This window comes from Xiphophorus maculatus, chromosome 1 (assembly GCF_002775205.1).
Source record: "Xiphophorus maculatus strain JP 163 A chromosome 1, X_maculatus-5.0-male, whole genome shotgun sequence".
NCBI lineage: Eukaryota > Metazoa > Chordata > Actinopteri > Cyprinodontiformes > Poeciliidae > Xiphophorus > Xiphophorus maculatus.
The window spans coordinates 31,664,509-31,675,428 of record NC_036443.1 but is presented as its reverse complement, the minus strand read 5'-3'; the positions used below and the strand labels follow the sequence as shown (position 1 = coordinate 31,675,428).

General features: G+C 50.0%; 1 protein-coding gene across 2 annotated transcripts; it reads left to right on the top strand.

The window, feature by feature from the left end:
• The first annotated feature begins 1,092 nt into the window (after nucleotides 1-1,092).
• abcd1 (ATP binding cassette subfamily D member 1) lies at nucleotides 1,093-10,601 on the top strand. Of its 2 annotated transcripts, none has more exons than XM_023334080.1 (17): nucleotides 1,093-1,222; nucleotides 3,853-4,035; nucleotides 4,105-4,196; nucleotides 4,279-4,436; nucleotides 4,531-4,718; nucleotides 4,786-4,960; nucleotides 5,023-5,213; nucleotides 5,341-5,521; nucleotides 5,594-5,736; nucleotides 5,810-5,978; nucleotides 7,457-7,551; nucleotides 8,715-8,860; nucleotides 8,928-9,073; nucleotides 9,157-9,241; nucleotides 9,426-9,551; nucleotides 9,643-9,730; nucleotides 9,811-10,601. In XM_023334080.1, the coding sequence occupies exons 2-17, from the start codon at nucleotides 3,907-3,909 to the stop codon at nucleotides 9,949-9,951; spliced, it is 2,253 nt and encodes a 750-aa protein (XP_023189848.1). In that variant the 5' UTR covers nucleotides 1,093-1,222; nucleotides 3,853-3,906; the 3' UTR covers nucleotides 9,952-10,601. The 2 variants fall into 2 exon arrangements, with proteins under 2 accessions (XP_023189848.1, XP_005805046.2); XM_005804989.3 differs by having other exon boundaries at nucleotides 1,096-1,222; nucleotides 4,105-4,208.
• Nucleotides 10,602-10,920: the final 319 nt, after the last annotated feature.

Sequence of the window (10,920 nt, the reverse complement as noted above, 5' to 3'; positions counted from 1 at the left end):
AACCATTGAATAGCTGAGGAACCGTAACCCCAGAAAACAGCGTCACGCATAGCAACGGGGTGAAGTTCGGTTTTGAGGATCTTTGTGAATACGGCCGGTACCGTTCCACACCTGCTGTGTTCGCCTCACCTGTGCCTGAGGTTCTGTGTCTGATCCAGTTACTCTGCTGGGTCGCTGCAGCTCAGAGATCTGAATTTTCTTACATTGTTTGTTAAAACTTCAGTCAGTCATGATGAATATGAACAGGAACCGAAAGACAAGCCCCGCCCACTCCGATGGTGCTGCCGTTCTATTGGTTGTAGCCACTCAGGTGTTTGGTTCTAGTCATGTGACGGCAGTTGGACACGCCTCCTTCGCCAGAGCAGAACCTGAGGACCTGAAACTGGTTCTGCTGACAGCCCAGAACCAGCCGGTACCTGTTGGTATCAGTTGAGATTCTGCAGGAGTTCTGGTCTGGTCGGGGGAGGGAAGGGGGGTCCGGTTCGGTTCTAACGGTGTGTGTGCTGCATGTTCTCAGTCCAATCAGAACCCGTTCAGGAACGTGTGTTCTGAAAGCTCCAGAACCGGACCTGGTCGGTACCGCAGCAGCTTCTGTGATGGACTGAATGTTTTTGTAGTTTTTGTGTGTAAATAAAACTTGTGAATACGTTTCTGCTCTGCTTCTGTTAATGGACCCAGGAGGTTCGGTTCTGTCCGTTCTCAGCTCTCTGTGCTCCTCACTGAAAGTCCAGTTTGTCTAAAGCACTCCAGCGCCCCCTGCTGCTCTCGTTGTCGTACAGCAGCAGATCCGGACCAGATCAAAGCTTCTAGTTGTTCTGGATCAGAACATCATGTGAACATTAAAGCCTCGGAGAGGTTCCGGTTCCGGCTCCTGGATCCCGAATGGAAAAATCACCTGACGGTCTTCAGGCAGGAGAACGACACCAGATGTTCATTAAAGAAAGAACGTTCCCGAAACTTCGGAACAGTTTTAATGTGCAACAGATGTGTGTGTATGACGTGTGTTGCCTGCAGTGATGCTTAAAGAACGTTCTTTAGCGTTACAATAAATTCTGTGAATTTGAACAGCTGACGAACGTTCTTCAGCTTTCGCAGCTCGTTGCGTAACACTCGGTCCTCACAGCGGCGGGAAGCCGCAGCGGTCAGACCGGGGTTCAGAACAGGCTGCACGGACTAAACTTTCTCCCGACACCAGCTCGTTCCGGACCGGTTCGACCATGAGGTAAGGGTTCTGCTTCAGCAGCGGGACTCTCTGCGACCCAGACGGACGGGTTCTGTTCGGCAGAAGCGGGTCGGATCCGGAAACTTTGGCTGTTTTGGACATATTTCTACATCAAAGTTCCGGTTAGCCGTTAGCTTTAGCTAGCTTCCCCAACACCGGCCGGTAAGGGTTCGGTCCGGATGCACGACGTGAAGTTCCGAGAAGTTCGGCGATCGTTATGTTTCATGTATCAATAATGGAACCAGAACCAGTTCAGTAAGTTAAGCTGCCATAGTTACGGTCCGACTCCAGGTTCTCCCGAACCCAGCCCGGTTCTGTCAGGCTTTATACCACTGTGGGGAACTGGACCAGGACTCTGGGGTTCGGTTGTTAAAATGTCACCTCAAGAACTAACGGAACCGAACCAGGCCCACAACTGTATAATCAGTACAGTTCATGTAAAACTAGAGCAGAGGTCTTCAACGTGGGGGTCGTGGCCCCTATGGGCCCCCGGTGGTACTGCAGGGGGTCGTGGCCCCTATGGGCCCCCGGTGGTACTGCAGGGGGTCGTGGCCCCTATGGGCCCCCGGTGGTACTGCAGGGGGTCGTGAGATTTCTCACTAGACTTTTGTTGTACATTTTTTATTAATGCGAATTATGCCTTTGAATACACTTTGAACATGAGTCCTACGTTTAATACACTGATAAATGTATGTCAGAAAAGTTCTACATTTTATGTAAGACATTGTTCATGGTGACATTATTTGGCCAATGCTTTAATATTCAAACGTATGTTTAAAATAAAAACATGAAACAATCATGAAACAAAGAAGCTGTGCATAATTTGTATTAAGGTAATAAGGTATGTTATGTAGCTCTAAGCCTCCACTAGAGGGCGTTATGTCACACTTCTGGGAACTTTGCAGCCATCTTGGTAGGTATCTGTAACTAACTGTTATGACTAGGCCTGTCTCGATAAACGATAAATCGATTAATCGTACGATAAATTAAACCTATCGAGGTCATTTTAATTATCGGCATTATCGTCTCTTCCGGCCTTTTTCTCTTTCTGTTGATGACACTGAATGAAAAAAGACTCAACTCCGGTGCTCTCCACTGACTCCCCCATCCTCATTTCCTTAGTGTAAAGCCCAGCGCAGACTACACGATCTTAGAGCTGTCGGCCGATTGTCGGCCCATTTTTAAAACCTGACAGATCACACATTAGCCGACAGAAATCCTAGGTATAACGGTTCCATCGGGTTCGGTCCTGCCGTGTGGTGTCCAACAATGGGAACAAAATAATGGCTACAAGTTCAGTGAACTAATTTTAAAACCAGCATTAATCAATGCTTTACTACAATCTACCTGCAATGCATGTGGCTAGTGTCAGAGTAAAGTCCTGACTGAATGAAAATCATTATAACCTGTTTACGTCACGTTAACGAAGAACAGCTGAAAAGTTACCGGGTTTATCAACTGCGGTAGCAATTTCGCTCCAACTCCTCCCCTTGTCATTTCTATATTCTTTGCATGTTGAATAAACATTAATGTTGTTTCCACATATCATCTCCAATGTCCGCTGGACTTCGGGTTGCGCCGTGTCAGCTGTTTGGGATTCCCTGAGGTAATTTACCCTCAGAAAGCTGGAGGAGAATCCGCGCTTTCTGATTGGCTACCTGTCACATTCAACAGGTGTAGTTAAGATCCCAGTCAGGAAAAACCCTGATTTAGATCGGAGCGGCAACGATGATCTACCGTAACACACCACACAATCTTAGAAAGACCAACGTTTTAAGATTGTTGTAAGGGGAAAAATAGGAGCAAAAAATCATGTAGTGTGAATTATTGCATCAGGTAGTCGATGTGCCCATTTTCTCTATTTAAATCTAATTATTACTGAAGGGCAACATAATATACAGACTTCATAATCTTTAGGTTGAATGCAGTATTTATTTTCACTTTGGCTTTATGTTGCTTAGTTTTTTTTTTCAAGTGAGTTTTTTGTTAATGGAGACTGAGAATCCATTTTGTTTTTGGTTGTTTTGTTTATTTAGTTTATCAGCTCCAGTGTTAAATATTCTTTTGAAAATAAAGTGTATCTATCTTTGGCAGGAAATCACATCATTATTACGTCATTTCCATTAAATCAGTGTGGAAAAGTCTTCAAACAATATTATCGTTTATCGCAATAATTTTTTAGACAATTAATCGTTGAGCAAAATTTGCTATCGTGACAGGCCTAGTTATGACAGTTGCTATGGAGTTGCTATGACAACAATAAACGATCCACAAGCTTAGAATTAGCTGTCACTTCTTTCCAATCTAACATATAAACATTAGAAATTCATTACAAACATAAAATCTTAAATTTTATTTCATATATTTTCTCTTGGTTGATCTGGAAGCCGTTGCTCATCTGTGCTTTGTGCAACACTTTCGAATCAAACTTGTGGGAACTACGTATAGAAACACAGAGATGGAAAGATCACTAAATTAATGTAAATAAAATTAAATTTAATTAAATTAATGTAGTAAAATTTCTTAAAAGTAAATAGTACCTCATTAAATTTGACTTTAAGTAAAAGTTACTTTTTTATGAGCAGAAGTTGGGAGAGCTTCAGTCGAGGCCGTTCCTTACCTGTGCACAGGTGGAGCGTCAGGCTCTCAGGATCCAGGCTCTGATTGGTCGGCTGGCTGTTATCATGCAGCTGGCCAATGAGAAGCTGCCAGCTCAGCTGAGGCGGAGCTCCAGACTCAGGAAGATGGCCGCCATCCTGATCACCGCCTACGCTGTCAAAAAGCTGTCTCCGTACGTGTGGAGGAGGCTACAGGTGAGACACACACCTGAAGGTCAAAGGTGAGGGGAAGACTGCAGGTGACTGAGTGTGTTGTTCCTCCAGAGAGGGGCAGCAGGTGATCAGGAAGGCGGGACTAAAACACCTGTGGGCGTGGTCAGCACTGTGGAGGGCAGTGAAGATGAGAAGAAGAAGAGGAAAGTGGACAGGTGACAGGAGATGATGTGATACACCTGATCAGTTAGCACCTGGTCTCACCTGGACTCTACCTGTCCACAGGTCTCCATCAGTCAACAGAGACTTCGTCCTCAGACTGTCTCACCTGCTGAAGCTCCTGTTTCCACGGTTACTGTGCCCAGAGTTTGGCCTGCTCGCTCTGCACTCCGTCACCCTGATGTCCCGCACCTTCCTGTCCATCTACGTGGCTTCTCTAGACGGTCTGCACCTGCGTCACCTGTCCTCACCTGTCTCTACCTGGGTGTCTGTCCAGAGTGTCTCAGGTCATCCTGATGGTCTGGTTTGATCTCTCAGGTATGATCGTCAGGTGCATCGTGCAGAAAGATCCGCGCGCCTTCGTGCTGCAGCTGTCCAAGTGGCTCCTCGTCGCAGTTCCTGCGACGTTCATCAACAGTGCCATCAGATTCCTGGAGGGTCAGCTGACCCTGAGCTTCAGGAGCCGATTGGTCAGCCACGCCTATCAGCTGTACTTTACCAACCAGGTGAGACCTGCTGTACACCTGTTGACCCGCCTTCTCCAGGCGAGTCTAAAGCTCCGCTCCTTTACAGACGTATTACCGCATCAGCAACATGGACGGCCGTCTGTCCAACCCTGACCAGTCTCTGACCGAGGACATCGTCATGTTCTCTGCCTCCGTCGCTCACCTGTACTCCAACCTGACCAAGCCCATCCTGGACGTGGTGGTCACCTGCTACACGCTGCTGCGCACCGCCCAGTCCAAAGGTACACTGCCGCCGCCGCACCTGATGCTCACCTGTACCTGGCCTGATGGTGTCCTCCTGCAGGGGCCAACACCACATGGCCCTCCGCCATCGCCGGCCTGGTGGTGGCGCTCACCGCCAAGGTGCTGCGCTCCTGTTCGCCGCACTTTGGGAAGCTGGTGGCCGAGGAGGCGAAGAGGAAGGGAGACCTGCGCTACATGCACTCGCGCATCATCGCCAACTCCGAGGAGATCGCCTTTTACGCCGGACACAAGGTGAGCGCCCCCTGCTGAGGGCCGACACTTTCTACAGAAGAGAGTGTTTGATTCTCAGACCGAGGCAGCACGGTTGCTTTCTGGGTGCGTTTGATTCTCCGACCGATGGAGCGCTGTTGGTGTGCAGGTGGAGCTGTCCCAGCTGCAGCGGAGCTACGCCTCCCTGTCGTCTCAGATCCATCAGATTCTGCTGAAGCGGCTCTGGTACGTCATGCTGGAGCAGTTCCTCATGAAGTACGTCTGGAGCGCATCCGGCCTCGTCATGGTGGCCGTGCCCATCATCACCGCCACAGGATACTCCAAAAATGGTAAGCTCCGCCCCCCTGCGGTGGGCCGGAGGCTGCGGCGGCAGCTTGTGACCTCTGACCCTTGGTGTGCAGACTCTGAGGAGGTGAAGCGGGCGGCCATGGTGATGAAGGAGGAGGATTTGGTCAGCGAGCGAACGCAGGCCTTCACCACGGCCAGAAACCTCCTGAACGCCGCCGCCGACGCCGTGGAGAGGATCATGAGCTCCTACAAGGAGGTCAGCATGCCCCGCCCCCGCTGACAGGCCACGCCCCCCCAGGCGGGCGGCTGACCTCAGGTGTTGTGTGCAGGTGACGGAGCTGGCCGGCTACACGTCCCGCGTCTGGGAGATGTTTGTCGTGTTTGAGGACGTGAGCCGAGGAATCTACCGCCGCTCCGCCGACCCGGAGGAACCGGCAACCCGCCGAGGAGCGGCGGTCCTGCAGGGCCAGAGGATCAGCGGCCCGCTGCAGATCAGAGGTCAGCAGGGTCAGAGGTCAGCAGGGGTCAGTCAGATGACTTGAAGGTTCTGCACAATCAGAACCAGTTTCTTAAATATCCAGAATTTGACTCAAAACGTCAAAGACAAATCTAGAAAACCTGGTAGAAAGTGAAACTGTGTCCAAGCGTCATGCTGTGGGCCCAGCAGACCCGTTTCCACGGCCATGTTGTAGTCAGAACCACGAGCTGCATGACAGCATGTTGATCTGAAAGATCCACATTCCCATAAAAACATCTAGATATTAAATGCTTAGAGCTGAAATAAATGCAACCAAGATCATTATCAGTTCAAACTCTTTGTTCTGCTTTGCTTCCATCTCTGTGCCACAATCCTTCTCATGCCGACCCTAACAAGATAACGCCCTGGGCGGTTGCCCATGTTGCCCATGTCAGAAACCACCACTGTCTGCACCAACAGTAAACACTCAACTATGAACACTGACCAAGAGCAACAAGCACCAGGCGACCCTGACTGTTCTCACCCTCCCTCATCTGCCACCAAGACAGGAGACGAGAACAACCCAAGAGCAACGAGCATGCTCTGTGTGCTCTTCCCTTCTTGTTTTATTTATTCGCTGATTAAATAAATATCATTATATAGTTAATTAAGTAGAATAATAGCTACTGCAGAGTACCAGAGTATTACAAGAACAAAGAGCGGCTCTCAGTGAGGCTCCAGTCCTGTCGCTGACAGTAAAGAGCCGTTCAGAAGAATCGGATCGTCGTGAACGTCACGTCACTGTATAGCAGACTTTTGGTCACAGCGTTGTCCCATATCAGTGACACGTCAGTCAACAATAACGCAGCGCAGTGACTGACAGCTTTTTTCCTAGTGAAAGCAGTTTGTCTCTGTCCAGCTAGCTTAGCTAGCATCACCTTTCTTGGAGCTTCTTTTCTAAGTGACGATAAAAGTTTGACGTAGTTCCACCGTCAGCGCTGCTGAAGTTTCATGTCGCCATGTCTGATGATTTATGTAGTGGATTTTTATTACCGACGGTTACAGACATCTTCTGGCGCTCAGAGGAAACCACTGCGCATGTCTCCGCGCTGCGTGCCAGTTAAAGGGGAGGCGATGGCCGACGGGACACACGCAGTTAGTAAGTCACGTTATTGCTGGGATTTGAATCGGTACGTTTTGCATCCGGTGAAAACAAAGATTTTAACAAATAAACTGGACAATATGGTGGCAATTCAGGGACATTTCCACAGTTGTGGTGTTGAGATCAAATCCAGAGTCCTCCACGACCGAGACCATCAAGAAGTCTGGAGACCAAGACCGGTCTCCGGTACTACAGCACTGTTCCAACCAGCCTCCTTAGCTGCTGCAGATGTTCTTCTCTTGGCAAAGATATGCTGATTTTTATTAGGTTGATCCTAACTTTTCCAGGTTTTTCCAGGTTGTTGTACTGGTCATTCCCTGTGACTGCAGCCAGCTCCTGGTGTGTTTGTTGTTCCAGGTCAGGTGGTCAGCGTGGAGAATGGGATTCGCTGTGAGAACCTGCCCATCATTACGCCCACTGGAGACGTTGTGGTATCCAGCCTCAACATCCAGGTTCGTCTCACTGATCGCTCTATTGGCTGTGAAGGTGGTTCTGTTTAGGTTCGATTACATCACCATGGTAACCAGAATCTCCAGTTGGCCCAGTGGATCCAGAACCTCAGTTCTGTAGCTGTTCATCAGGCTGATCTGTAGACCCGATACGGGGTTCCGGGTGTAACTCCCAGCAGATTAGTGGGTTCTGGTCAGATCAGCCCGTCTGGAACCATCAGCTGTGTTAAGACTCCTGGTTTTTGCTCGTTGATGGTTTTCTCCTCGCCTGCCTGATGAGCTGCCCTGTGATTGGCTGATTGACTGTGTTAGCAGGCGGCTGTGCCTAATAAACTGGCCGGTCCGACATGTTTGGTTTCTTTGGGTTTTTTGCTGTGAATGGGTTAGTGGTAGTTCCGGCCGGTGGCCAGCAGAGGGAGCGCTAAAGTCATTTTATACAGATTTATTACACAGCCAGAAAATATTTTAATACTTTTTTATTTATTTGTTGTTGTTTTTTTTACAAACGTCCAAACTGTTAGTTTTCCCTGTTAATGATTATTATGTTTTTTATATTAATTTGTTTTTAAGGTAAATTTGAGTTCTGCTGTTTTGTGTTTTTATTTTAAATGAATTCTAGAGTTAAATCTTAGAAATGAAAGTTTATTGATCTTTGTGTATTATTTTGCTTTTATGGTTATTTGAGCTGAAAATGTTTAAAAACATTATTATTGTTTAGCATAAGAATTTCTGGGGCAGGTTATGGTCAGAACCAGCTGATGACGACCCCATCAGAACCCCAACTGGTTCTGGATCAGAGCGGATCAGAACCCCGACCGGTTCTGGATCAGAGCGGATCAGAACCCCGACCGGTTCTGGATCAGGCTAAGCCTTTAAAATAAATGAGGTGAATCTGGGATTCTGCCAGACGCCTCGGACCGGGCCAGAACTTCTGCAGGACCGGATCAGGTCCGGCGTGAAGGATCCCATTGTGTTCTGGGGAGGTCAAAGGTCGACCCAGAGAAGACTGATGGAAACAGAACTGCCTTTGTGTTCTGATGGGTCCAGATGAGTCACTGAGATTCTGCTCTTCTACTGAGCTGGGAAGGTTCTGGAAAATCATGGGAACCTTCCAGGTCTTGGTTCTGGTCTTGGTTCTGGTCACAGGACGTGTTTCTGTGTTGCAGGTGGAAGACGGGATGAATGTTCTGATCACGGGTCCAAACGGCTGCGGGAAGAGTTCGCTGTTCAGGATCCTCAGTGGGCTCTGGCCCGTTTACGGTGGAGCTCTGTACCGACCAGAACCGCACAACATGTTCTACATCCCCCAGAGGTAAACACCCCGGTTCCCACAGTGGTTCTGGCTGGTTCTGGTTCTGACTGGTTCTGTTTCTGAGCAGGCCTTACATGTCGGAGGGAACCCTCAGAGACCAGGTCATCTATCCGGACTCGGTGGACGACTTGGTCCAGAAGGGACTGACGGACTCGGACCTGGAGGAGATCCTCCGTACCGTTCACCTGCTGTACATCCTGGACAGGGAGAGCGGTCAGTCACAGTACCACAGCGGTACCACAGCGGTACCACAGCGGTACCACAGCGGTACCACAGTAACCCTGTGTGTGTTTTAGGCTGGGAATCCGTCAGCGACTGGAAAGACGTTCTCTCTGGCGGCGAGAAGCAGAGGATGGGGATGGCCCGCATGTTCTACCACCGGTACCTTCACTGCTTCTTCACTGGTAGTTCAGGTCCAACCAGTCCAACCAGTCCAACCAGTTCAGGCGCTGACATGGGGGTTATGGTGCCTCCCTGTGGCATCATACACAGCTGTTTAAAGATGGAGTGCTGCGATTGGTCGGTGTGGTGTTTCTCCTCAGCTGATTGGCCGTCTGCCCCGCAGGCCGCGGTACGCCCTCCTGGATGAATGCACCAGCGCCGTCAGCATCGACGTGGAGGGAAAGATCTTCCAGGCTGCAAAGGATGCTGGGATAGCGCTGCTGTCCATCACCCACCGACCCTCCCTCTGGTCAGAAACACATGTTGCTGTGTTTGTGAGGCCCAGCGGCCGACCTTGGCTGACCTTGGCTGACCTTGGCTGACCTTCCGCTGTCCCACAGGAAGTACCACTCCCACCTGCTGCAGTTCGACGGAGAGGGAGGCTGGAAGTTCGAGCCGCTGGACGCCTCCGCCCGCCTGTCCATGCAGGTGAGTCTACCTGGCGGACCCGTTCTGGTCCAGACGTGGTCCAGAACCCGGGTGACGTTTCGGTTCTGGTTCTGTTGCAGGAGGAGAAGCAGCGCCTGGAGAACCAGCTGTCCGGGATTCCCAGGATGCAGCAGCGACTGTCTGAGCTGCGGCTGCTGCTGGGGGAGCCGGAGGGCGAGGAGACGGCGGAGAGCCAGGACGCAGCGGCGCCGCTCTGCTAGAGGGAGCGCGCACCTGACCGCGCACCTGAGCATCCACATAATTTAAACTTTTAACCAGTTCCTGTTTGCTGTCTGAGGCTCCGCCCCTTCCTGTCCGTTGCTCCTGGTCAGAGGTCACCTGCCCCTGACAGCAGACACACCTGTGGCGTGTGGAATCTGGTTGTGGTCCCACATTTCAAAGCTTTTAGTAACTGATTAAGTTATTGATTATTAGAACATGATGATGTCATCCATGATGCTGCAGTCGCTGAGCCTCACCTGTCAGGTTGCGGAGCTTCACCTGCAAACGACCCGGTTAAACCAGAACCAGTACGCTGATGGGTCAGCGGTCAGAACCAATCTGCTTCAGTTCAGTTGCAGATGACTCCGCCCCCTCTCAGGTGAGCTCCAATCAGACAGGAAGCTGCTGGTCACAGCGTGCACGTGTCCTGTACCTGGCCGAAGCGGTGGATCTGACGCAGCCGACTGATGGCCGCCGTCAGGTCACATGACCTGGGTCAGAGGTCATGTGACAGCTGTAGAGTGTAATGAGCCTTTTTGACTGTAACTGTATGAACCAATCAGAGCTGAGCTGCTCAGCGACCAATCAAAGTGGCAAACATGATGATGAAGAGGCCTTATTTTACAGGAAATAAAATGTTTTCTTCTGACGCTGCTGTTTGTGTGGTTTTTCAAAATAAAAGCGGTCTGACCAGAAGCTGAGGCTCCGCCCACTTCTCTTCTCATCCAGAACCAGATCAGAACCAGATCAGGTGTTCCTGCTCCAGAATCCGTTCGATTTGGTAAGTTAACGGCTGCTTCCACCTCTGGTCCGGTTCTGGAGAGTTCTAGATCGGTCCGGTTTGGAGGAACTGAGGAATCTGTTTTATGTTCTACCAACCCATTTAAGGTTCTGGCCATTGAACCACGAACAGAACCGAGCTGCAGAATTCCTGGGAAGTGTTCGGTTCTTCCCAAACAGAACGATCT

Bases quoted from the DNA above. Each gene is read 5' to 3' on its own strand.
- abcd1 (XM_005804989.3), top strand. From the start codon at position 3,907: ATGCAGCTGGCCAATGAGAAGCTGCCAGCTCAGCTGAGGCGGAGCTCC. The intron at 5,214-5,340 runs GTGAGCGCCCCC...GTTGGTGTGCAG, and splicing joins CCTTTTACGCCGGACACAAG to GTGGAGCTGTCCCAGCTGCA. The intron at 5,737-5,809 runs GTCAGCATGCCC...TGTTGTGTGCAG, and splicing joins TCATGAGCTCCTACAAGGAG to GTGACGGAGCTGGCCGGCTA.